The following is a 27313-nucleotide window of genomic DNA, read 5'->3' as shown; positions in this document are numbered from 1 at the left end:
AGTAAATGGTTTAAAACGTCTATAAATAAACGTTGGTTCGTCCGCTATGCCGATGCTTTGGGTTTCACACGCACTTACACACTTTTAGGCAAACACAAGGTCAGGATAATGCTTGGTCACAAGCACACATCTCTTCAGTGCTGGAGGGCTGAGGAGACATGCTGGAGGCGAGAGGAACCATCTCCTCCACCTGGACCATCAAATAAACACATAAACATGTAGAGATGGAGGGAACATTCACATACACACATGGCTACACAGACACTGTCCGAAGTATCCTACCTCAGTGAGTCGCAAAGGTACAAGCCATGCAACACTGACGAGACCTGCCAGTACAGCAGGTCAGCCCTGCCAACACTACGCCCCAGGCAGCTGTCAGTGTTGCAGGGTGATTTGTAACTGAAATGATTCAACTCAGGAGTGGTGTAAACAGAGCCTTTCCGAAGCGCCGGCCAAAACTGGCACATTTACAGCAGCATCTGACTGCTGTGACCTCCGACCTTCTGTGTGTTCCAGCATGAGATGTTCCGATGCCCACCTAGTCGCTGTCACCATGGTAACGAGAGCCTCCGAAGCATTGGTTTTATGATGTTGTGCTGTGGTTTAGGTGGTTTAGGTGGTTTGGATGGAGTTTGATGACATGCCGGTTATTTACAGAACTGTGGGGATGATGGTAGTGTCAGAGAGTTACCTTTCTGGATACACTCTTACCCCAGGGCTGGACACTACTTACCCTCCTGCCCCTGGCACTACCTACCTTTGGTGCTACTGGTGGCCGCCAGGCATGGGTCTCTGTTCTCCAGGCATGGGTCTCTGTTCTCCAGGCATGGGTCTCTGTTCCACCAGCTACTTGGTTGAGATTTTAACCAAGTCTGCGCCCCTTTTAACAGCTCTCATGTAGGTCAAGACTATGAACAATGCCACAGTTCTACACAGTCAAGCGTGATTAACGAAAAACAAAAGTCAACTGCAAATGTTTTCCATGTTTTCTCAGTACATTTAATGTTTTCAAAATAACTACTCAAAATTCGATTGATGCTAAACATTGCTCAGTTTGACTAAGTAATTAAGTACTAATACTTTGTTACTGTACTTGAGTAGATTTTTCTGGTATCAGTACATTGCTTAACAATTAATTTTTCAGACAACCTTTTACTTTTTTACACAAATATCTGCATATCTTTCTACTTCTTACATTTTCAAACCAGGCTCGTTACTTACTTGTTTTCATCTGTATTTGGTGTCATGATCAATATTATTTCATAGGGATGTTTGCACGACTGAGACATTCCTGATCATCCATGGCCATATATGAGGGAGATGTTCAAAATTGTTTGTGTCAAAAAGGATTCCGGCTGAAGGCGCTGCATCTGTAGTGAGTAGTGTTGTATTTGTGTATGCTACTTTTCACATAAGTATATGTCAGAGCCCACACTTATTTTCTTTAACTTAAATGAAAACATTTAGTCAGTCTTTTTAAACATGATTATTGTACTTTTACTTGAGTGAAGGATTTGTGTACTTTTGCCATCTGTGGTTTGACCACAACTTAAACTGGGAAACAGAAATCTCCTATAGTGCACTCTACAGCATCTGCATGTGGAGAAGTTTCAGGGATCTGAAACCTCAATGCTTATCTTTGATTCAGAAGGACCTCGACTGGGATTGTACACTGCTGTTACACCACCTAGTTACCTGTGAACACAACAATTCGGGGTCATTGACTGCAAAACCGAGTTTACCTTGTCATAGTTGAATAATGACAGTTCTAGGTCCTCAGAGAGGAATATATATAAAAATATATATTTTAAAAGTAATCTGTTCAAATTTTATTTTATCAATTCAATTCAATCTAAAGACAATGTTTCTGAATTAAACCCTTCAATGCTGCCTATTCAGTTTGTGTTGGAATGTGAAGAGTTAAATGAAAAAATTCCCCTTTTGTCACCCTATCAGAATTTTGCTGCCTCTGTTGTCGGGAGGAAAATGCAGCTCTGTGATTGGTGGTCCAGCTATGAATTTGCAGCTAACAAACTAGCTAACGTAACGTTAGAGCTAGCTTGTTCGTTCACTTCACAATGGAAGCCGCAAGTAACCTTCCCTCTAGAGAGGAGGACATTGTTTAACATTTGTTATATGCGCCGTTTTCAAAGTTAACATGTAAGGAGAATTTGGAGTTAATCGGTAAAGGAAGACCTACACCAGAACTTAATTTTGTGCAGAAAACCAAACCTCATCAAAGGTAGGCTATGTTATTTAAAAACCTTTCGGCCGCCGTGCCTCCGGCCGCCGTGCCAATGTTTTGTAGCCCTAGAAATGTTGATAGGTGTACACCAAGCCCTGGGTACTCTTCTCCGCCTTTGAGAAAATGAAAGCTGAAACGCTCGGTTTTGAAAATACTCTCCTTAAGTTGTCATAAGGAAGAAGGTTACCTCCCCTTTCTCTGCTTTGCCCGCACAGAGAATTTGGCCCACCAATGAGAAAATGAGATACGACCGTGCGAGCGCGATATTGTTTTTTCCTCGAGACATCATGGCTTGCAAACGAAGCATGGCAGTTAGCCCCGCCTCTTTCTTCCTCATTTAAAGCTACAGACACACAAACAGCGCATCCTGAGGAAAGCTCATTGTGGGACTGCTCGTAGTGGCTGTAATTCTGCACCAAGGCTGAATTTCGGGAAAGAGACTTCAGATACAGTATTAGGGGACCACTTAGGCCTATATAAAAGCATCCAAAAACAGCATGTCATGGGATCTTTAACATCCAAAAACGGTCAGTGGATGGATTTGACAGTTTGCCGTTTTTTTTGTGGTTTTTGTCTATCATACTGTTGGTGAAGGTGATCTGATGCAGGCTTGTGGGCTCAGCATACTGTTGGTGAAGGTGGTCTGATGCAGGCTTGTGGGCTCAGCATACTGTTGGTGAAGGTGGTCTGATGCAGGCTTGTGGGCTCAGCACGCCCTCTTAGCTGGGACAGCCCGGGTGTGGGGAGCCACATGCTCAGATTATACACAATCATTCATAGTTGTGGGCCTAATCATGTCATAAAAGGGGCATGAATGCTTTGAAGTCCTAAGTGCAGTTGTCAGTTCCTTTGAAGGAAATGTTAATTGTCATGTTCACTACCTCAGAAATCAAATTCCCCATGTTCCCCCTCCTCAACCCCCCCTACCCCCAATTCCTTCCTCCTTACGATGTCCTTGATGCCCCCCTTCACCACAACCACCACCAACATTGCCGCGTCAATCATCCACATCTGGAGCTGGTCAGACTGTGCCGTCCCTGGGGGGAGCTGCAGCCTTCGCTCCCATCCTGCCGCCTCCACAACGCCCCCCTTCCAACTCCTGATGAATCGCACGCCTGGATTCCCCCTAAGATAAGGTGTGCCCATTTTCAAAGTCTGATAGCGTTACCTTTTCCACTTTAAGATTATGTGTGTGTGTATGAATGTGTCTGTGTTTCAAAAGCTTTTGGTGCATCTATAGCAAAACTTTGAGGGGATATATGTTAGTGTGTGTCCCTGCAGACACATACTGGCCTCTTAGTCGTGATAAAGCCCAGGGTTCCATAAGATGATGGCCCACCGTAGGCTGCCCTCTGCAGTCATCTGAAGAGCGAGCGAGTCCCACCAGAGTTTATCCCCCCTTGAAGTTCAAACCAATTCTAAATGACTTCCTTGTTCCTGTGCAATCTCTTTGACTCCTGTTGAAAACCAGGTGACTTGCCTCCGGGCAGGACTTCAATAAAGTCATATCCTGTTTGCTGTTCAGATCTCTGGCTCCGTATCTCAGTCTGTTTCCAGGCTGGATCAGAGGTGCCAGACGAATCACAGACAAGTCCCCCTGTTATGATCACAGACAAGTCCCCCTGTTATGATCACGTTATGGACCAGAGATCGCAAAGTGAAGTCCCTTGTAAGGCTGCAGATATCCTTCATATTGAGTCAATCTGTTATGTTTGTGTGATGTCTGCATGATCACAGCATGGATCAGATTCATGGCAAATTTTCAGCCCATGGTAACAGACATGTAGACTGGCTGATGAACATGTAGTTGTTGGTTAGTGACTTTGCAGATTGTCGTTACAGAACACATTTGACTAAGGACATAAAGATTCCTTAGTACTGTCTGAGTATTTTCGGTACATCAATGTCCCGGCCCTAGCACAAGACACAGCAGCATCCAATAAAAACATGAAGTCCACAAGCTTAAATGAATACATAACTTTATTTAAATAAATGCTTTGTCATAACAAAAAAGACAAAGGTTAAAAGAGTACATAAATTACAAGTTGAATAAATATTACACAGTGATATTCACTTAATAATTTGAGATTTGTATCTTTTTTTTAACTGATTTCATGAAGAGTTCCAAATGCTGACCATTGTGTGTTCTCTCCTCCTGCCAGTAAAAGGTCTCAAGGTGGTCAACATCAGGGGCTAAGACAAACCAATTGTATTGTCTTGATTTATCCAGAAAATTGTTATGCATTCAGAAAAAAAACTGTAGTTACTGAACTAGTTTAGTATGAGTAGTGATTATGAGTTCTAACCAAGTAGAGAGACCAGGAATCTGAAGAAGTCCCTGTTAGCAGAAACATATGTCAATCAAGCTTTGAAAAGAAAGGTTTCATTTTCAAGCTTTCCAACATGGCAAGCTCATGTCATACAGTGAGGCAATACAGTCAGGAAACCCAGGCATCGATCGATACCAGATCCCATCAATTGTCAATAAACTGAACATCCCACAGTGTTTGAAGCGGAAAGGATCTAAAACTGCCAGTTCATCTTCTTAGAAATCCTTTTGTTCAGATATCTAAGCAACACTTTCAAAACTTAATTCAATAATCTGCATTTTAGAGCCTCAAAACCCCTCTGACTGAGATAGCTGCTGAACAGGACGTCATATTCTTCAGATTCCCACGTCTCCTAGCAAATGTCTGTCTACGCTGTAGCTACTGTTGATGATAGGTGACCCCATGATTGGGGTGTGTGGCTAAGCCCTCAGTGTGACCACTGCCCATGGCACTCTCCCCTCTCTCCCTCTCTCTCTGTGCGGGAACCTGTGAGAACAAATGTGAGTCGTTGCTATAGCGTTTACTGTTTGTCTTGCTGTTGTTTAGTTTTGTTCTGCTTGGTTGTTGCTGAGGTCCCAGGCATGGGCTCTACAGCCCCTGTCAAAGTTAGCCAGAAGCACCTTCTTAAGGCATTGCTCCTGATTACACAATAAAAACGTTTATTTTTGTTTATGTTCTTTATATGTTTTTCACCCGAGCGGCACAATCACAGGGCATTGTTGTGTGTCAGTAAGAACTCATTTAAGTGCAAGCTGCTTCTTTCAAAGTGGGGTGGGGGGGTGTGGGGATGGGGGGGTGTGGGGATGGGGGGGTGGGGGGCGAGGCAAGCTGAATTGGCTAAGGTCCCTGATACTAAGTTTGGTCAAGGTTTCATGTCCACCTATGTCCGAAGATAGTTTGGATATTTGGACTAGTAAACGTATGATTTGAACTAATTTTCCCTAGAAAAGGTTAAGAGCTTCTGAATGTTTTCACCCTATTAGTTAGTGTTACAGTTTAACATACTGGTGAGAAACTTCTCTGCTACATGATTTCCTTTGTAATAATATGCTGCCCTGCCAACTCACTCTGTCCTGTGGCAACAGACTGCTTTAGAAACCCTGACATGGTTGAGGGTCTGAAGTCCTCCCTGCTTGTGAGCTTTGAGAGTGAGCGTGGATCGTGGTAACAACTCATCCAGCTGTTGTGAGGAGCGACAGACAGGCAGACAGACAGCCACAGCAGTGTACACAGTCCTATCATAATGTGCCTCTGAATTCTAGAATCCTTGGCTTACACTCTCTGGCAATCATAAACATTGGCAGTCACTTGTAAAAGCAATATCTCATAGCTTATTGAATGATAAAGAAAGAGAAGAGAGAGGTGAAAAACAAACTGTGATTAACAGCCCTTTGCGCCTCTCTGATCGCTCTTGTCCTCATGACCCTGGGAGGCAGGGAAGGAAACTAACGGAATTCATAACGTGTCTGGAAGACCGTTTCAAAGACAGAGCTACGCTTGTCTACATCCAAACTAGACCTCCAGACGTCCAGAGGAGACGGCACCTGGCTGGTCAGGGAGCCTGCCTCGGGCTCCCTGGGGGCCTGCCTCGGGCTCCCTGGGGGCCCACCCCACTTCCACGTCACTGTTCAAATGGATTTGCATGGAGGAAGGCACTGTGTCTCACACACAGATGTAAAAACCACACAAAAAAATAAATAAAAAAAATAACCACCCTGTAGGTCTGAGGTGCCCTTGTGTTTTGAAACATGCCTCTTCATAGAAAGGAAACTGCTGGCTGTTTGTTCTCCAAACGCAAGTCATGTTAGGTTGTAGTCGTCAAAACACACTAGTTGTCGAAAGTATAAAAGATAACAACTGTGGAGTGTGCAAGCTGAAGGGGGAGAGAGGAGGAGTTAGCTTGTTTGACTGTCCTGTATTCAAATAACAAGAGCCGGACTCTAAAGGGCTACATGGAAACTATTCAAATAGTTTTACAGGCTAAATGATATGCACCTTTCTCCAAGCACCAGTACATAGACGTGTGTGTGTGATATTGGTTAATCAGAGTTTAAAGTAAAACCCCAAGTTTGCTTTGAGCTGGGGCAACCCTAGGGTTAAGGAACATGGCTCAAAGTGGGCAGTTGTTACTTCACTGAAGGCAAAGAAAACAGAACAAACTAGGCCATAGGAGACAACACCTGGTGTACTGAGAGAAACAGCTCTTCAACAAGCTCCTTCCAAGCATGGTTTTGTCCATTATCAAGCAATACTAAGTATTACTGGAGTCATTAAGCAGTTTGAGCTTGGAAGGTCGATTCAGAATCCTCTTTGATCTATTTCTCCTCGAAGCGACTCTGACAGAGTCACTCAGAGGGTACAGATCTAGGAATCCACATTTTGTGGCAGTTCCTTTTCATGAACAGTAGGGGCAGTGCTCTCTGCTGAGGTCCAGGTTGCCTTGTATGGCGTTGTCTGTTGAAATAGGCACAGTTGGCATGTCAGGCTAGCTACAGAGTCAAAGAGCCACTTATAAAGGTTTGTCTGTAATGATCTGCTTCTTTTTCTTTTTTCAGTTTTTTGAAACAATCTCCCATCCTAGAGACATACTGTTAGACTACGTAGAGATTCCATCCCTTTAAGAAACTACTTCAAGCACTAGCCATAATGGTTGTGACAAAATGAAAAGAGAAAAAATAACAATATTTTGTTAAAGGCTCACTCTGTCATTCATTCACACCCTCGTTCACACACACGCGCACACACACACACACACACACATGCATGTTCATACATACACACACAGTGAAGTTACACACATCCAAGCAGTTTCCCCTATTCATTAAAATTAAGTGCTCTGACAGAACCAAACACCCAGAGTCTACTGGATCAAAACATCCCTGTCTTATGTTGTGTTGTTTTGTGTGTGGAAAATAAACAAACAAAAAACAAACAATTCTGCCTCTTGTTTAAGTAAGAGCTATCTCTTCTTATACGTCAATGGCAATAGATGGGAAACACCTAAATAGTTACAGTATTGTAATCAGTGTGCCTTTTGAACTTCCCGTCCACGGTTTTATGTTAGCTTTACATAGTACAAAGTTTGGTGCTTAAACCCCAGCTTCTACAAAAATATATCTATATGTGTATATACTTTTACGAATTGCTAGCAGGGACCCAGCTCTTATCAGGGGACTGAAGGACAGACGGAGGGTGGAACCATCAGGGTTTCTGTCCTTGGAAACGAGTGCTTGGTCAACAACGACAAAAGATGTCAGGTGTCTCTTCTCAGCCTGTTCTTTCCTTTAGTTTTTTGTGTGTTTTTTTGTTTTGTTGGGGGGGGGGGGGGGTGTTGTCGTTTTTCTCTTTTTTCATTTTGAAAAAAAAGAATTCTCAAAGTGACTGGAGGGTGTGTCGGACAGGAGGGAGGAGTGGAGCAGGGCCCTGGGTCAGGGGGTCAGGACAGGAGGGAGGAGTGGAGCAGGGCCCTGGGTCAGGGGGTCAGGACAGGAGGGAGGAGTGGAGCAGGGCCCTGGGTCAGGGGGTCAGGACAGGAGGGAGGAGTGGAGCAGGGCCCTGGGTCAGGGGGTCAGGACAGGAGGGAGGAGTCTCCTCTTCACTCGTTGTTGTTGTTGCCGCTCTCCAGGTCTTTGCACTGGATGTCTCCTCCGCTGTAGTCGGTGCCAGGAAGCTGGACGCCATACTTGTCCACGCACCAGCAGATACCCCGCTTCCTCCCACGAGAGGGCTTGCACTGTGGGGGAGCAGAGAAAAAGAAGAGAGGAGGAGAGAGGGAGGAGAGAGGAGGAGGAGAGAGAGAAGTAGGGGGAGACAGAGAGAAGGAGAGAGAAAAGGTTGGAGAAAGAGAGAGAGAAGGAGGAGGAGAGAGAGAGAGGAAGAGAGTGAGAACAAAGAGGTTAACATGAGGCTCTCTGGACGCTAGGAGAATGCAGATACAGGATCCTGATGCCACATAGATTAGTGCTTGCTTTCAGTAACATAATAGTAAAGATACATTTCTTAATTTAACCAATGAATCCCAAGAATGTTGATCTTCAGGTCCAATTCAACAACAAATAACAAGTCATGAATAGCTTACCTGTTTGCGCTTGAAGAAGCCCTTCCTGTCACAGTTTGGGAGGTAGAGAGACAGAGCCATGACACGAGAGGTGTCCTTCATCCCCTGGATGATCCCGTCCAGCTTCCTCCTGCAGGGACCCTGCGGAGGAACAGGAAGGATGGGAACAACCCTAACCCTCAGTGTCGTTTCCATATAACTGGATTAACAACGTCTCAACCCTGTCAATATTAGCTTGGAAAACTGGAAAAGAAGTCATGCGGTTCTAAATACTGTAACTGGAAGCTCATGTCGTGTTCTGAACTGTTAGCGTGTCGGCTTATTGTGTTAGATCGCTCCCACTTACAAACTCTGGCTCGTGCTTGTCAATGGGCAGCGGGGAGTAGTCCATCTGCCCTCCCATGGAGCGCAGCTTGGCCTGGGTCCTCTTGCGGTCTTTATGCACAGCCTGGATCTTCTTACTGTTGATGAGGTCTTTGGGGTGGAGCGGCACTTTAGCCAGCTGCAGCTGGTCGTCTGTGGTCTCTGGGGTCATGGCGTCCTCATGTTCCTGGGAATCGCGATCTGGGGAAGGTGAAGAGATCACCAGGTCAACAGGCGTGATCCCGTCCCAATGACACTTCCTGTTGTCCTCCTGACGTGTGCCCCAGGGGCGGCCCCGTCTCCTGGCAGGAAGCCGGGACGGACTCGTGGTAAAGATCCAGGAGCCATGTTTTGTGCTTACGGTCAAAGCAGATCTAAAAATAGGCCGAGGCTTGTACTTTTGTAATCATTTACTTTACTGAACAATCCCAAGTATTCAGTGGCTTGTTATTCCAGTGCCTAAAGGAAATATACAGACAGATGCGTTTCCCAGGATTTTCAACCAAATCTTCTGTTTCCATGTGTTTATAGAGCAGAGGATCAAGGATCAGCAGCTGATGAACTCTCTGCTCACCTCATACCAGCCAACCCAAAACCCAAACCCATCCCCAACCCCAAACCCCCAACCCCAAACCCAACCCCAAACCCAAACAAACCGTGGTCCGCTCATCTAATGGCAGCTGTGGCACCCCACATGCATCACATCCCACATGCAACAGTCTTATTCTCTGTGAGCGACTACGAACAGCAAATTACTTCTTAACATGCACAGAAGTTAAAATGGGACATATAGCTTCAACGCGCTTTGCTTCAGCGTGACATTAAAGGATAAAAGAATTCGGAGTACACTTAGACCCAAAGATAAATTTGTCCAGACACAAAGGACCAAGTAAAATAGCAGATTACTTGAAGTCGTTTGTGTGAGTGCTGGGCTGTTCCCTTCCTCTGTCAGAACAGACAGTCCTGGACGGACCAGGACCATGCTGAGGCTCTCACACTGCGCAAACTGAAGATACATGGGCACAAGCAATCCTTATGGGTACAAACACATCTTTGAAATATATGTTACTTTTAAAGTTAACTTTATTTTCTTTAAATTCAGCTCAGTGAGTTTCATCTTTAACTACATTTATGATGCAAATAACCAGTAATAACTACAACCAATGACAAAACCATCCACACTTCTAACTCACAGAGCCTGTTTTTAGGGACAGGCTTTTCAGCAGCCTCCCCAAGAGGGCACTGCGATCCAGAAGTTCCACAGTCAGACTTGGGGAGATTTGGGGTCCTGATCCCTTATCCCCAACCAATCCTTCCTGTCCCTCCCCCCGGCTCAGCCCCCTTAAGCCAGCCACCCTATCTCCAGGTCCTTTCAGGCCACAGGGACAATGCCCACCCCTAGCTTAGCTGTCCCACAAAGGTTCTGTGGGACTCTGGGCAGTTCCCCAGCTGGCCTGGGGCTGTGATCACAGTGGATGGCCGTGCTTATATTTAACCAGCGAGGAAAACCCGCTACATTGTTCAGGGGCGGACGGCCAAGGTGGGTGGAACCTGCGACACGGGCGGGTGCCAAGCCAGGACTTCTGGGGCTGGGAGAGAGGAGACAGAGACCTTGTAAACACTGAAAGGCTGAGAGGAGGCGTTCGAATGATTTCAAAGACCATTACTTTCTTTCAGTGTACGTTCATGACTTGGCTGTCATTGCCTGTCTGGAAAACGATAGGCAGACGGTGTAACCGGGCAGTGGATTCCCAGGAGCGACGTCTGACACAGCAGGGGAGTGTAAGGGGGGAGGGCGAAGGGGGTGAAGGGACTAGATTACTGGAATTGGGTCCCTGGCTTCTGAACTGCAGTCCTGCCTCTTTGAAATTAATCTCACAACTCATGACTTGGCAGGCTCCAGTTAGTGTTTGGATATGTCCTCGTGTCTCCTTGTGCAGACTACAGGGCTATAAACTACTAAAAATAAATATGTCCTATGAGCTTTCCTTTGCGTCTGATGCCTCGCCGTTGATAAAATCCTCTTATTTGAAGAGTTGGAGCAGCTTGTTTTGAAGAAGCTAAAGTCTCTTTGCTCTTGATTGAAATGCGGTACAACACGCTAATGTAAACACATACAAATACATACCCAGCTCTGGCATGGAAAACAATAGATTAAATGTAAACATATTTAGTCATATTTCTCAGCAGCTCTGCCCGGTTTCAGAAACACCTACAAACGAGTGATTCCAATGCACTCTTTATAGCTCCAGTGTAGAGAGAGCTGCACAATAGAGCTGCACAACAATAGGGTGTTATATATATGAGTGATCATGTTTAGCTGTTCTGGGAAGCCCAAAAGGGTATTCCATCTAGTCTTGCTACAGTATGCATCCAAACAATGAACTGTGTCTACAGTCCAGAGATGAGAGGCAGCTTTGGCCAGCAGCAGTCTCAGTGCAGACACAGCCTCACAGCCTCCATCTCTCTCACTAAATCACCAACATCGTCGTTTCTGAAGTGGGCTCTTCTCTCCAGCCACAGAATCTCAGTGTTTCCGTGCTCAGGGTCCTGGCCTTGTAAAGCAGCTTAGTGGGTCTGTGTTTAACTACTGAGACGCTGCCAAGCCGCTGGACCGGAGCCAGGACGGCACCGTCACGTGCAGATACTCCATTCAGCTGAGCCCGACGAGGTATCGCTATCTCTCCGCCTGCTCTGGCTAAAGTTTTCATTAAGACAAGAGGAAGGAAGGAGGTGCACCCGATACAGCCCTGTTAAATAATGAACACGGGAGAGAAGGCAATTACTCTTCATGAATATACCTCGTTTCTTTCAGCGCAGGAGTTTGAGCAGAAGGGATGAGCCATCCTTCTATTAGTCCTTCTCTCTTTTCCATCTTCACGAGTGTAGGGACGCCGTTTCATGTGGAAAGAGCCACAGAACAATGGCTTGGGGAAATTGTCGTTGTCGGAAAAAAAAGCCTGATGTCTCCCTCCCCCCCCCCCCCCCCGCCAAGTCTTTAGTTGTGTGACTGAAGCCATCTGAAATGACATATTTTCCAGACAGGAGGTGTTGAGAGCAGAGGCAGTGAGGCTGAGCAGGGCGCATGAGGAGGAGAAGCCTTCAATCATTCAATCAACAATGCTCCAGGTCTGCTGGATATTTGAAGCCTGGGTGGAGTCTATGACCTAATAACACTGGTGCTGCTGCAGGACAGAGTAGCGGGGGACGCCAGGAAAGAAACCCAGGCTAGAAGAGAGCAGTGACACCTACACTGTAGGCATTATACTGAGAACACAGCCTGGAATCCCACGTGATCATCTCTCAGGCAGGACTGCAGAACTCTCACCCAGGACCCAAACCGAGGTCATCAAACGGAGGTTCTCTCACTTTCAACACTTGGCCTGAGAAGGTGGTGAAATACCTCAAGATGCAAAAAGCATGACTGCTTCTCACTTGAGTTACAAGGCGAGTTGAACTTGGACTGTAGGGCTGGAGGCTGATACTGTGATTGTAGCGACCTCGTCCATCTGACGAGTGGGTTTGGTGTGGTGAGCTGAATGTCAGTTTAGAACACTGTGTCCTGTCTGTATCATTGGCATTTTGAGTGCAAATCAAGTCACTGTATATTTACAGGATATAACTTTTAAGCTCACAATGGCGCACAGGCGCAATCCTTACGTTTCCTGCCTTGCAGAGGGACTGCTATAAATAGCTGTGTGAACAATTCAAACAACTTTAATATTTAAGAGCAGTTGTTCTTTAAGGATGTTGGTGCTTCCCAAGGGGGGCATAGGTAACGGACTCAGTGAACCCTCTGCAGCGTGTGATGCCAAGCAGACACAAGCATCTCTTGAAGCTGAAGACATGATGAGCAGCAGTTGAAAGTGCCGTACAGAGAGCACAGTAGCATGGTGGGAGTCGGGCTGTGTCTGACTTTTCAAGCCTGCTTCTCGTCTTAGGTGTCACCCCTCATGTGAGTTATAGGGGAAGTTGTAGACTATTTCAACTGGAGGGGCCAATCTGGGGCCAGTTGTACTGTTTGAGGGGCCAGTTACGTTAAACATTATTGTTGTCATATAGTTTTCTTCACTGCATTGCAGGCATTAACAGGCAGAAGAACATGTTTATAATTATTCGGACTCTAACCCCTAACTCCACTGCCCCCCCCCCCCCCCCCCCCCCGGTGAGGTAGAGTCTTGGACAAACCACAGGGTTGCATGCTGTCTCCTTGTGGGTCTTCATCACCACAACACGCGTCACTGACAGCGTTCCAGCCCCCCTGTGGTAGAAGCAGCTGTTTGTGCCTCGTGTCAGCCCTCCTCAGTCCACTAGCCTACGCTCAAACAGGGGCTTAAGCTTTAAACAACAGTCCGACTGATTTTAGTTTGAGATTTTAATTCCAAAACATGGAAATAGAGTCACTGTAGTTATTGTACACCCATTCATCCACAAAGACAAAAAGAATATCCTTTAACCAATCCTGATGCAGGGCTATGGAGATGTGTCAACACTTTGCTGTGGTATTGGGACAAGCATATGGATCAATGTATTTACAGATTCAACCGATGCATGATTCATTATCTGCAGGACACTGCTGATCCAGTCTCAGTGGTGTTATCCCGTCCACAGCACTGGGCTAGCTGGACGATGGTGACAGGGCGGCTAACAGCAGCCAGCATGTGGATGTCACTGTGTGTGGAGTCACGTGTTCCTGACAGAGGAGACTCTCCACAGCTGCTGCCCAGCCCCCAGGTGTCAGCGACAAACACACGCTACACCCAATGCTGTAAAACTTTAGAGGAAGAAATCAGTCAAGCGTGCTGAATGAGTTCTCTGCTTCGAAGCACACCAGGGTGTGGTGCCAAGGGCCTGGCCACAGGAACTATCTCACGTTGACATTCTGAGATTTGGACATTTGAAAATGAATGTCCCCATAACAGCTTAACACAAGATTGTGCTTGTCCACGGAATTTTAGGGGAGCACATGTGAAGAGAACAAAAGTGTTTCTAACCCTTCAGTGGATCTGATGCAGGAAAAGGGTGATAAGGGTTAACAATGCAAGAGATGTGAAAGCAGACTGCACACGTGCAATGCCAAAAGCTAGCCAAGAATTCTGAACACTTCTATGCCAAGGGTCAAAGGTGGCATTGTGTGCTTGTCATGTCTATACCAGTTGGTCTGGTACTGCAGATATACAGTACATTAGTCAGCCAAATGGCCTCATGCAGTCTTAGCAGGAGATGGACACGGGATCACAAACCATTTTCATTTTGGCGTGTCATTTTCCAAATCAAGAAGAATTTGGCAGCTGTTTTCTTAGAGCACAAATATACCACTTTCTTTTGTTGTTTTGGCCGAAGAAAGAACTTTCCTGACACTGTTTATGAGGAACTGTGTGCTTACTCATGTGCCTTCCTGATCTGGAGGCTCTCTTTAATCATCTTTTTGTTTCTTGGCAAAGGCCAATCTGTTCAAACATAAGGCTCTTTCACTAGCTCCTAGAAATGAGGGACCTGCTGCCATGAAGTCATATCTGCTGGCACGTCGGCGAGGGTCAGGATCTCCAAGAGCTAACACAGCAACTGAGTGCCAAACAGCATACCAGCCTTTTATGCCTTGTAATTGGAGCAAAACACCATGACAGCAAGCATGCTGAACAGCAAGAAGTCAGCAAAACACCAGTGACAGTGAAGGCCTGAGAGTCAAATCTACTGCATGTGAAACCAACTACAAGGTGATGATTAAGACTCTGTTGCAAACGTATTGTGGGTACTATGCTTTTCCAAAACTTATAGGAATATACAGAAAAACACTTTGTGCAATACCCCGTCTATCCAGAAATATTCTCATTTGGAATGACATCCTTTTATTGGTTAAGGCAGGAGACACAGTGAGAGGCAGGAGAGACAGTGAGAGGCAGGAGACACAGTGAGAGGCAGGAGACACAGTGAGAGGCAGGAGAAACAGTGAGAGGCAGGAGAAACAGTGAGAGGCAGGAGACACAGTGAGAGGCAGGAGAAACAGTGAGAGGCAGGAGAAACAGTGAGAGGCAGGAGACACAGTGAGAGGCAGGAGAAACAGTGAGAGGCAGGAGAAACAGTGAGAGGCAGGAGAAACAGTGAGAGGCAGGAGACAGAGTGAGAGGCAGGAGAAACAGTGAGAGGCAGGAGAAACAGTGAGAGGCAGGAGAAACAGTGAGAGGCAGGAGAGACAGTGAGAGGCAGGAGAAACAGTGAGAGGCAGGAGAAACAGTGAGAGGCAGGAGAAACAGTGAGAGGCAGGAGAAACAGTGAGAGGCAGGAGAAACAGTGAGAGGCAGGAGAGACAGTGAGAGGCAGGAGAAACAGTGAGAGGCAGGAGACACAGTGAGAGGCAGGAGAAACAGTGAGAGGCAGGAGAAACAGTGAGAGGCAGGAGAGACAGTGAGAGGCAGGAGAGACAGTGAGAGGCAGGAGAAACGGTGAGAGGCAGGAGACACGGTGAGAGGCAGGAGAAACGGTGAGAGGCAGGAGAAATGGTGAGAGGCAGGAGAAACGGTGAGAGGCAGGAGACACGGTGAGAGGCAGGAGAGACAGTGAGAGGCAGGAGAAACAGTGAGAGGCAGGAGAGACAGTGAGAGGCAGGAGAGACAGTGAGAGGCAGGAGAAACAGTGAGAGGCAGGAGAGACAGTGAGAGGCAGGAGACACAGTGAGAGGCAGGAGAAACAGTGAGAGGCAGGAGAGCCGGCTCACTTCTCCTCTTCTTAGCTTCCGTCACACATTTCCTCTTCTCCCTGTTGGTGTTTGCTTGCTCCAGGGGTGAGACACTGTAACCCCACGACACTGTAACCCCACGACACTGTAACCCCACGACACTGTAACCCCACGACACTGTAACCCCACGGCACTGTAACCCCACGACACTGTAACCCCACGGCACTGTAACCCCACGGCACTGTAACCCCACGACACTGTAACCCCACGACACTGTAACCCCACGACACTGTAACCCCACGACACTGTAACCCCACACTGTGGGAAACTAGAAGCTGGTAACTAACTCCTATCAGAGGAGCCCTGTGCAGGTCCCTTCAGAGCAGAGAGCCTGGACATTCTGCTGAATCACTGCAGCCGTCCAGCACACTGCCAGGCTGGGACAGATTGCAGTTACCCACCACTGCCAGGAGAGGAGGCAACGTTTACACACACACACACTAAGACACACGCACAGAAAAAACCCACACACACCCTAGCACACAGGCATAACAGAAGCACACACATGCTGTACACTAAAGCAGCCACACACACGCACGCACACACACACACACACACACACACACACACACACACACACACACACACACACACACACACACACACACAAGGTAAGCGACACCATCAGGCATTAGGTACAGTCAAATACTTGGCACACATCAGTTCTTCAACACATTCTTACATGAGCGTAGCCAACACGCACACACACACACACACACACACACAACTTACAGCCTTCGGTGTGTGTTGGAATTCAATTCCTCAGTCCAAATTTACACTTATAACCAGTCAAACACTATTTGGTTTATTGCTTAAGTGTTTAAAGTATACAGCCACTATGGATTCATATATTTTGGGAGATTTGAAATACCATTCTGTTGACTGATGTTGTTCATGAAAACTGCAAATGGCATTTACATGTCAACTCAAATAGTCAAAAAACTGGGATTGAAGATAGAATTCCAAGATAAGTAATGTGAACAGGTGCATAGTCTCAAAGCTTCATTTTGTATTTCAATAGATGTTCTATGTATTTTGTACTTCGGACTTTTCACATCTAATCACTCACGCTTCTCTGGGTTTCGGCTGTGCACCTCCGCGCACACACGCGCGCGCGAGCGCTCTCTCACACACCTCCTGCCAACGGATTTAATCTTTGAGGGGTAATCCGACTTTCAACACCACCCACAGGGGCTGCACTTAAATCAGCTTTGACAAGATCTGTAGCCTCGGGAATATTGGCCTCCTTATTGTGTTCAAAAGGATAGGCCGGAGACTCAATGAACAAAAAAATATTGATCATTTTCACGGGAACTGTGGTTGCAGTAAGAAAGTACAAGTGGTTGCCTAAATGTGAGAAAAGATTTAACTAGGTTACAGCGGAGAAAAGAACGGCAAAAATGACGTATACCATACACATTAGGCTCTCACGTGACAAAGAAAGGGAGCGAAGGTTGTCCGCTCCAGACAGGCACGTGTGTGTCTGCGGTGCGGGACGTAGCATGCACACGCAGTCAGTTGGCGCAGATATACAGTAAATGCATGAGAACGCTGCATCCATATCTTGGAGAGCTGTGTGGCACTAGCTGGCGTGCGTAAAAATGAACTAGCAAGGTTGAGCCTCAATCTGTCTTTTACGCATGACACTGCAGCGTGGAGAACCATGCAACACACACATAATTACTCTGTTTAGATATCACTGTAAGGCACGCGACAACAGCTTTGATATTTGCATGTGCTTCTGAGTCACTGAAGGGAATTTCTCTTAAGTATTGGCTACTGTACACCTTACTTTGTAAAATCCTTAGGTGGGCGACGGAACTCTATGCAAACTGACAGCCCGTAAAAGGTGCAGAGTGGTATGATTTCATAACTGTAGGACATGTAAAGTAACCTTAAACTAGAATCGATTAGCTCACAATTTAACAGTCCCACGCAAACATGCATTCAACATAAAACATGTCAATTTGAGAACTGTAATGTATGCATCGTTAAAACGTTTATTCAGACAATAAAAACTTGCAATGCGTTGTGTCATGAAGCATTGTAATATCGTATGCATCAAATGTGTGTTACCTATGGGCGGATGGGCCGGTTTGTATCCTTTCTCGTTTGTGCACACTCCTCTACCGTGCAGGAGGGCGTGAAGGGGCTTCTCCTCCCCATTCCGTGGCAAGCAGCGCAAGCCATGGGTGCACGTCCCGGTGTACACGCCGCAAGCTTGACCCTCTGACAGGGCGCAGGTTAGGCAGCAACCGCAGCCCGGTTCCTTCACGAGCTGACAGCCAACGGGGACCGGGGGACACATCGAGAGAGCCTTTGGGTCGCACGGCTCGCAGGGTACGTAAGAGCCCAAGCACCCGGACAGCCCCAAGAAAAATGTCACCAGAAGACAAAAACTGAGAAACATATTTGCCTCGCCAATGATGGACCCCAAATAAAAAAGTGTACTGAGATACAATGCCCAGTGCCTGATAATCCGACTTTAAAGCTAAAACGAGAGTCCGCATCCAAATTGAGCTGAAATAAAATTCTGATATTCAAATGCAAGAGCTTAATGTTCTGTCCTTTTGCAATTTCACTAAATTAGTCAAAACAAAACAATGTGACCAGGTTGTGGTGTATTTAAATGTCTCCTGAGTTGTGTCCTCTCTGAGTCTTTGCACAAAATCTGAACTTTTTTCCCTTTAGAGACCGATTCCGATACTTTCTCTCCTGGAGAAGGTTTCCGTGCAGACTGGTCCGGTTCAGACCAGGCTTGCCTTTTTAAAAACAGCCAAACCCAAACCCCTAACTATGAATACTCCAAGCAGAAGAGAAGGGAGGCGCACTTGTTCCAGGACTTGGCAAGAAGCCAACCTTCTTTTTTTTCCAGCAGTAGGATCAGTCTTTCACGCTGAAGGTTAAAGTGATGCCAAGTGCGAGGAGAAACACAAGAAACCAACGCAACCTCATCCAAAAACATTTTGATAAAAAGAGTCCGAGAAAAGCGCGATTCAATACAGAATTCTTTCTTTTTCAGTGAGCACTAGCTTGACTTAAACCTATCGCCGTACACACAAAGCGAAATGACAGTATGAAATGATTCGAAAGGTTTCAGGGGGTAAAGCGTGAAACATGCAAAACGCTGTCGGGCCATGTGTCAAGCTGCAAATCACTCAACAGCAGCATGAGCCATAATACTAGATTTATACATGCCACATATCCCGAAGTTTTTATTTATTTTATTCATTAAACACACAAAAAATATGCAAAAAGAAATATGCATTAAGTCGTGTGTTTAAAACACCAGGCATTTAGGACTTGGACTCAGCTTGGACTGTAGCTCAAAGTAGAAGTTACTGGTAAAAACATATTAAAATGTCAGGATTTTTTTTTTTTTTGTCTCTAAGCAGTATCTATCCTGCACATACATTCACTGCACTGAACAGGAACAGAAAGGTAGACAAGCTAGATTCAAATACATAGTATGTGTTTAACAGAAGACAAAGAGAAATAGAGAGAAAGAGAAGGAGAAAGAGAGAGAAAGAGAGATCCGAACTGTTTAAGCTATAGCTTTTATTAAAATAAAAAAAAGATAGAGAATAATGTAATATGGAGACAGTATTGTAGGATCAGAACACTTTACCTCATAAACCAACAACATCAGCTAGGAGCAATGTGCAATTTTAATCTATCAAGACTCAAAAAAACAAACAAATCTGAAGTTTAACCCTACAACAAGGCTACATACTCATATTGTCTTTAACAGTTGTTGAAAGTTTTTTAAATCTGTGAACATCCTTACACCGTTCCCTGGTTATTCTGAAACCAGTGGAAATCTCTAGTGGTTTTCTCTGTGTCAGGTTGTGAGTTGACCACTAGAAGGAGCTGTTACCAATGAAAAAATCACCACATTGGAGTTGGATAAAAACGTATTACAGTGCCTCAATAGGAAGGCAAATAGCAATTATAATAAAATAATGTATTCTCTACATAAATGATCTACAGACAGTTGATTTGTCAGCATTTCTAAGACTTTGCTACAGTACGACTTGCATTATAGGATCAAGCGAGCAGAACGTTGAGTCCTCACCACAATGAATCACTTGAAGTAGTGATGTAGTGTAAACCAAACAATATCAATGTGAAAAATATCATGAGCCTTTTCTTTTTAACTCAAACCATGTTGTTTTAGTCTATGCACATGTTATCCTTTCTTCTTAAGATATTGACAATATTTAACATGTTAATGGCCTCAGCCAGTTTTAAATCACTGGGTATTGGCAGTATTTTAGTGTGATGGGTTATGACCATGTACCCAATCCCAGATATGAATGTGCTGGGGCTGGATATGTACTTGCACAGCTGTGTAGGACAAGTCATGAAGCAGCCATTTCAGCCAATAGATCACCTCAAGAAAGGGAGTACAGAAGAAGACTTTTATTGGGTATTCAGTCCAGGCCCAAGTTTCCCATGATCCTCCAACTGCTCCTCTCGCAAGTCTTCCTCCCCTGTGTTCACCATAACCCACAATGCTTTGCAGTTGTCTGTATTTGGCTTCTTCCCACGGTGGAGGTGTGGGATTGCTTTGATTGGACTTTTTTTTTCTGACATCATAAAACAACAGTGCCTTTCCAGAAGGCTAGCAGCAGAGTTACTGGAAACTAGCTGGAAATGAAACTTATCGCTAATGAGGAGATAATCTGTCACACATTATTCAAGGCTGGGTTTGTGGCAACTACAATATAGTTCCAGGCCTTTGCAATGTTGTCATTTCTATGACCACCTACAGGGACTGGAATGGAGAGGATTTATGGATGAAATCTCCCTTTTCGTTGTAATATTCTCTGTTTCTTTCTGGTCTCTCTCTCTTTCTCTCTACTCTCTCATAGGTATTTGGTCTGTTCGAACACACTTTCCTTTCATTTCTTTGTATGTTCAGGCACCCACGTAAATAGATGACTGCTATCCACTCAAAACAATGGATGAAGGGTGCAGAATTCCCCTGAACAGTTTGTCTGGGAAATCAGATTATTATTGGGCAGCGTGAGATTGGAGCAGATTTATTTAATCTTTACAGTCAGCTGTTGCATCATAGATGTGTGTCATCGATTTATTAAAGATTTGATTTATTTGTTAGTATTGGTTTAGGCCGTTACAGTAATGTTTAGGCAAATGATGAGTTAGGCAAATTTGAGGAGCATATCTTACAATCTTGCTGTGAATGAGTTGATTGAGTGTGTGTGCCTTTGTGTGTGTGTGTGTTTGACGGATGTTCTGGAGTTGAGCCCTCCATGGATCTCTGTCCTAGTTCAGGTAAAACGTATTTGCAGACTTGCATACAAAGATTATACACACGTGTATAAGTGTGTATACACATTCAACCACTCACACAATCACAAACACAAACATACAATCATAAGATACATGAGATGTTTGTCTATGACTAGGATCATGTATAGATGTCAAAGCTTTATATTGTCCAGAGACTAGTTTTTTCCTCCCTGGTTTATGTTTAAGCATGTGTGTGTGCGTGTGTTGGAAGTTGCGATGGTTTGACTTTGTAGCTGTGTTTCTCGCCAAAGTCATAGCTTGAGAAATCTCATGCTTGGCTTGGTTGAAGGTGATATACTGATGGGTCCTCCTCCCAGCTGTTTCCTCAGCCTTCCCTCTGAGAAGATAAACCTGAGGTGCTGTTATTCAAGGTTCAATTCCAAATCTTTGGATCCCCTTCGTATCACAAGTGCTTGTGATTTCGATTTAGTCAGTTTTCTGTTTTGCTCATTAGCACTGAAGTTTGTTCAATCTGCACACAGAGCACCAGGGATTATGTACCTCCTGACCCACGCTAGGACAGTTGGAAACAACAGTGATGCCATTACATTTCACCCTGTTTGCATCACCTTACCCCAATGATTCAAATATTAAGAGGGAAATATTGTTCCAAGGAGGAATATTCTGCCTCCAAACCATGATTTAAACAGTATTATGCTCCTATTGGAAACAATTATTGACATTCACTGCTGCTTAATTGAGCATTAAACGATACCCTGTTGTGCCATCCTGTACGGTAAATGTGCATACTAGAAGCTGCTGGCCTCTTGTGTCAGAGAGCTTTTTTCAGATGCTACCTTAACACTGGGCAATCTCATAGATCAGATTTGGAGCAGCCTTAACTCTGAAACACAACCTTTGTGACATCACTGCGACGCAAAGACAGTTTGTACCGGATAACTTGGATTAAGTACTAAAGTTGGCTCTGGTTTAGTTTGAAATAGCTAATCAAGACGGTGTCTTCTTACTTGTTACCGTAGTTATGGTAACCTTTTTTTTTAAGCTGTTGAAGCATGGGCTTTTTGTTGAAATAGTCTCTACATTTTTGGACTACAGACCTTCACAGTCCAGTCCCAATGAAGGTCTTCATCTACTGTCCCTGCCTTCCCAGCTTCTGAACCTGATGATTGTCTCCCTCTTTAACAGTCTGCCTCGCTAACAGTCTGCCTCGCTAACAGTCTGCCTCGCTAACAGTCTGCCTCGCTAACAGTCTGCCTCGCTAACAGTCTGCCCTCTCTAACAGTCTGCCTCGCTAACAGTCTGCCCTCGCTAACAGTCTGCCCTCTCTAACAGTCTGCCCTCGCTAACAGTCTGCCCTCGCTAACAGTCTGCCCTCTCTAACAGTCTGCCTGTCTGTGTTGAGGGAGAAGCCATCTCTTTTCCTCATTCCCATACCTGCACACTGAAAGACCATCCATGCTGTGTCAGCTATCCAGTCCAGCTGCCATGACACATTTTTGACCTTCCCAACTGTTACTAACATTATCTTTTTTTTCCTATCCTGTATCAGATTATCTGTCATCCTTGATGGTGCTATGTAAAACATATCCAGAGGCCTGTATAACAGTATTGATGAGGATTTCAGTGTTCTTCTCTTTCTCCAGAAGGGACTCCAGATTCCCATGGACCACAATTGTAACTTTGCTCCAGAATGTTTAGGTTTGTTAGCTAACACAAGCCAACTGTAATGATGGGACTTGCCCCTGTGGGCACTGTTCTCAATAGAGGGCTTCACCGAGACACTGGTTTGCCAGGGTTCGACCGAAAACTCGGACCAAACTGCAAATCGCAAATTACACCCTGATCATTGGTGTGAGGGGATTTAGTGAACATCAAACTTTGCCTCTGGATGTGAATTTTGTTTTTGATTAAAGAGTGGGTTTGAATTTTGATTTGGTTGAGGCAGAGTCTCCCAAATGGACTGAGAGTGGACATAGAGGCTTTAGCAGAGCGTGTCATTACATAGTAAATTATTCTGTGGCTCCAAACCAAAACACAGAAGTATTCATTTTCTAAACCAGCTTACAAGGAAGGGTATCCCATCACAGGACCCAGACAGGGTTCTTTCTTCAATCTGCATCCTTTTCTTTTTCTTTCTAAAAGCTCCAACTGTATTTGTGTTGAAGCAATTTTTAAACAAAGGTATCCCAGCTTTACTTTCAGTACACATGCTCATCATGTAGGACAGGGAGCGCATGAAGGGACACATCTAACACTAAGATTTGTAATTTGTAATATTTGTTTCCTGGTCAGTTGTACAGTTGTTCTGAGTACAACTTGTACCCAGTTGATCACTGTCAGCTAAATCATGGGTTTACTGGGTGATACCATGTTTCTTTTATCACTACCATATTTGAATACCCTATATTTCAGTTCTACGTGTTTGAACTTGAAGGCAGTTGAACTGTCTTGGTCACTGAATCGACAATCACATGTATACTGTTCTGGATAGTGTTCCTGGGATCTGACAGTAGCCAGCAGATGAAAATAAGATGCGTGTAATTTAAACAGTATCAAAACAGCCAACAAAATATTCAGTCCACCGACAAGGTGTCTCCGCGCAACAGTCAAAGTTTTTGTTGACTCTACGAGTGGAGCAGTACATAAAGCAGACCATCCACAGGTTCATCACTCTCCATATCTTTTTCTAATCAGCTGCTGTTTGTCCAAACAAAGAGAGAGAGAGAGCGCAGCAAGGAGTTTAGGGCCAGAGGAGGGAAGAGAAGAGAAGAACTGGGAGAGCTGGAAGGTTTGGCCAGGGAGGCTGTCTACACGAGGGGGAGTCAGACAGTGTGTGTTTGGTTAGGCAAGACTTATCAAACAGATTCCATTTAAAAGTGGTCAAATAGAACCCAAATTACCTTTGCAATAAATTCAGCATTCCTGTTTAACTATTACATCCTCTTCCACACCCTGGAATTTGTGTATAAGAGGGTTCTGGGAGTTCCAGGGACACAGAGTGTCTGTGTGTGTGGCTGTGTGTGAGAGCGTATGTGTGAGAGCGTATGTGTGAGAGCGTATGTGTGTGAGTGTATATGCGTGTGTGACTATAGTTGTCTTTCCAGGCATATCTCCATATGATATGTAATGCATACTGTAAGCAATGGGTTCATTAATTGTGTTTCTGCTGTAATTTACAACCTTTAGAAGACAATATCTTCAGCTCAACTGACCTATTCTCCATGAACCATGAACTCCATGATCCTCTTCAACTAGACCCTACTCAAATTTCATGAAGATACAACACCTACCATAAAAGAAATGAAATATTAATGGTAGAGCAGTTTCTGTTTCTCTGAAGAGAGTATGAAAAATGACTCCAGCGTTCCAGAGTTTCTTTGCAGCAAAATCGAACGTTGGTAAAAATACTACTTGTGCTTAAGAACTGATCCCCTTGTTAGCTTTGACTGATAGTCTTCAAATCATGCTCTTAATCCGCAAATTGTATTTGTATTATTTACCTGAGTTTAGGTGAAACTGGACATGCTGAAACAAAATCTTCAGAGAATTGCTTTGTTGTACAGTGGGATTCATCATTATTAGTAACTCCAAGGTCCGTGAGAAGCAAATGTTTGGATATGTTTTCTCCACAAAATCAAGTTAGTCCTACAACCTTGTCACCTAGATAGTCCAAGATAGTCACTTTGTAAACCCCCAGTTGCAGTTCAATGACAATAACTTTTTCCACTGACATCGCTGTCATCCTTATGCCATCAATGTATCTGTTTCTCCAAGATTGTTGACTGACATGACCTGGGAGGGTGACTGTAAATGTCACACTGACGAATCAGCAGGCAAGAGGTTTAGCGTTAACAGCACATGCACACACACGGTAGATTTAAATGAACTGCTGGCTAATATTTAGTTTGAGTAGAGCATAACATTGATGCCAAAAGCACATGCCAGATTTGTGAGAGTTGAAAACCCCTGGTATTGGAACATGTGTATTCAACGCTTTGGTTTAACACTATAACCGTGAAATCGAGCTATAGAAGTGTGAGGACTCCCTAGGAGAAGTGAAGAACTGGATTTGCACTGAAACATAGTTGGAAAAAAAACTCTGCCTCACCGGCAAATAAACTAGACTCATCTGGTTGCAACAAGATCTGTAGTTGGCATTATAGAGTCAGAGAAGTTGATTTGTGGCAGCGTTGTCTTGGACTGTTTACCAGGCATCTGCTCTGACTCAGTCCTGAACTGATGTGAAAGATTTATGTCGCCTAATTGAAGTTCTACCAGTACTTGTGATGTGTTTCCATGGAGCTTACTATTAGTGGTTGAATACATCACAAGCTGTACTGGTAAGATAATGGCTGTTAGTCCCCAAATAAATACTCAGGGAGCCAATGTCCTTCATCCCAACATTACAGCATTTCCCCTCAAAAAGATGTCACTTATGAAACATGTTTATATTGATCCAGAAACAGCCCAGCTCAGTTAAGACACTTTGATGCTTGTGTTTTTTATTGATTTATTTCCTAAACAGTGGTTGTACTGATCAATAGTGCTTGGCTATCAATGGTAATCAAATGACATCAGAGCCTTCAATATCTGTCTAGTATTCAGTGGAGTATGCCGTTTTATTGACTTGTGTTTGAAGGTATACTTTCTTTTATGATTCATTACTGAAAGCAACTGAAAGCAAGCCGTAGCATTTTCAACAAAAGAGAATGAAATAGGTGATCTGATCTGTCAAGGATGAGAAATGCATCTCTTTAAGGTCTTTAAAACAAAGAGAGGAATACTCTTTCCAATAAACGACTGTGCCTAAGACGTGGCCAAACGCGCAGACACATCAGCTTTCTGTATTTTACTGTTAGAATACTGTCCTGTGTGCTGCTTTGTCTTGTCCAGCTGCTGTTAATCAAACGTGTACATTCAGGTCTGGCTGAAATTAGTCCTGTTTTAGATTCCTTCTCATTCCAGCTGGCCTTTCCTGCAGCCAGGCCCCTCTCTTGATTGGGTCCCCTAATTACCCACAAGCCTCAGGGGGTTGTGCGTCCCAGGAGAGGCTGAGTCCTCACACATCACCCCAAGGGGGAGTGGAGGGGTGGTGCTCAACACACAGGCCTGGCCTCAGCATGTGAGCACTGACCCCTTCATCGGATCACCTTGCACTCATTTCAGAGTTCAGGACTCTGTTGACCTCAAGTCTTTTGCCGGGCCCCGACCTTTAACCTCTTGTGGACACTTGTTCAGTCTTGAGCCCCAACAATGGGTCCTTTCATAGGGGGGACAACCTGTAGAACATCTGTTGTCCAGGACAGAGAAATGCCTTCGGATATCAGCAGAGATTCAACTTGTGATATGTTTGTATATGTATACATATTATGGAAATAATACATTGTACAAATGTTACAGTGCATTATCCCCATACTTTGTATGTATATATTTAATGGAAAACATATGTTGATAAGGAGTTGACCTGTAGGTATTCACTTATGGAGGAAATAATTTAAATTAGAGAAGTTGCAAAGATGTTGTGTGACTTTGACTACAGTGCCATATTGTACTGTGCCATTTGAGATGCCCTATTTTACATGCAACTGTAATCTTTTTTAACGTATTTTGACTTTATTTGCGTTTCATATTCAACGCCTTTTTTCTTACACATAAACATATAAATATTATGCATGATGTAACTGCTTGAGGCCTCGTCACTCATGTTGAGAATAGAACACATATTACACTTACAGTAAATAAACACACACAGTGTATTTAATTTACTCTATTCACTATGTTCAAAAGTCTATCAAGAGTCTATTAAATGTGCCAAAAAACAACAATGCCTTTATTTGCCCTCCAATGCCCCTCCAGATGTCCGTTTCCCAGGTCAGGAGTCAGGGCTGCGACTCTCACCAGAGCTGACTCTCTCCAGAGCTGACTCTCACCAGAGCTGACTCTCAACAGAGCTGACTCTCTCCACAGCTGACTCTCAACAGAGCTGACTCTCTCCACAGCTGACTCTCACCAGAGCTGACTCTCTCCAGAGCTGACTCTCACCAGAGCTGACTCTCTCCAGAGCTGACTCTCAACAGAGCTGACTCTCTCCAGAGCTGACTCTCTCCAGAGCTGACTCTCACCAGAGCTGACTCTCTCCAGAGCTGACTCTCAACAGAGCTCCACTCGGCATTTTAAACTCAACTGTCTTTCTTAAAATGCTGTTGGCAGTTCATGTACCTATGTCAGCTCCTATAAGATAGTCGGCCAGATTACATTACCTAGATATTGCCGGTCAAGCAGAATATTGTCTCTGTGGAACTCTG

At 44.7% G+C, this 27313-nt stretch overlaps 1 protein-coding gene across 2 annotated transcripts; it reads right to left on the bottom strand.

The window, feature by feature from the left end:
- Positions 1 to 8062: 8062 nt before the first annotated feature.
- LOC136960859 (insulin-like growth factor-binding protein 5) lies at positions 8063 to 18456 on the bottom strand. 2 transcript variants are annotated; one of them, XM_067255087.1, is made up of 4 exons: positions 17808 to 18456; positions 8979 to 9196; positions 8654 to 8773; positions 8063 to 8308 (listed from the first exon to the last, which is right to left on the bottom strand). In XM_067255087.1, the coding sequence occupies exons 1-4, from the start codon at positions 18139 to 18141 to the stop codon at positions 8171 to 8173; spliced, it is 810 nt and encodes a 269-aa protein (XP_067111188.1). In that variant the 5' UTR covers positions 18142 to 18456; the 3' UTR covers positions 8063 to 8170. The 2 variants fall into 2 exon arrangements, with proteins under 2 accessions (XP_067111188.1, XP_067111189.1); XM_067255088.1 differs by lacking the exon at positions 17808 to 18456 and adding an exon at positions 10189 to 10222.
- Positions 18457 to 27313: the final 8857 nt, after the last annotated feature.

Source organism: Osmerus mordax, chromosome 2, assembly GCF_038355195.1.
Source record: "Osmerus mordax isolate fOsmMor3 chromosome 2, fOsmMor3.pri, whole genome shotgun sequence".
NCBI lineage: Eukaryota > Metazoa > Chordata > Actinopteri > Osmeriformes > Osmeridae > Osmerus > Osmerus mordax.
Note: the sequence above shows the minus strand (reverse complement) of the source record. Positions and strands in the feature narration are given on the sequence as shown.

Excerpts from the sequence above, each read along its gene's own strand:
- LOC136960859 (XM_067255087.1), bottom strand. The coding sequence starts at position 18,141 with ATGTTTCTCAGTTTTTGTCTTCTGGTGACATTTTTCTTGGGGCTGTCC. Across the intron at positions 9,197-17,807 it reads ACCGGCCCATCCGCCCATAG|ATCGCGATTCCCAGGAACAT; the intron begins GTAACACACATT and ends CACCTTCCCCAG. Across the intron at positions 8,774-8,978 it reads ACAAGCACGAGCCAGAGTTT|GGTCCCTGCAGGAGGAAGCT; the intron begins GTAAGTGGGAGC and ends GTTCCTCCGCAG.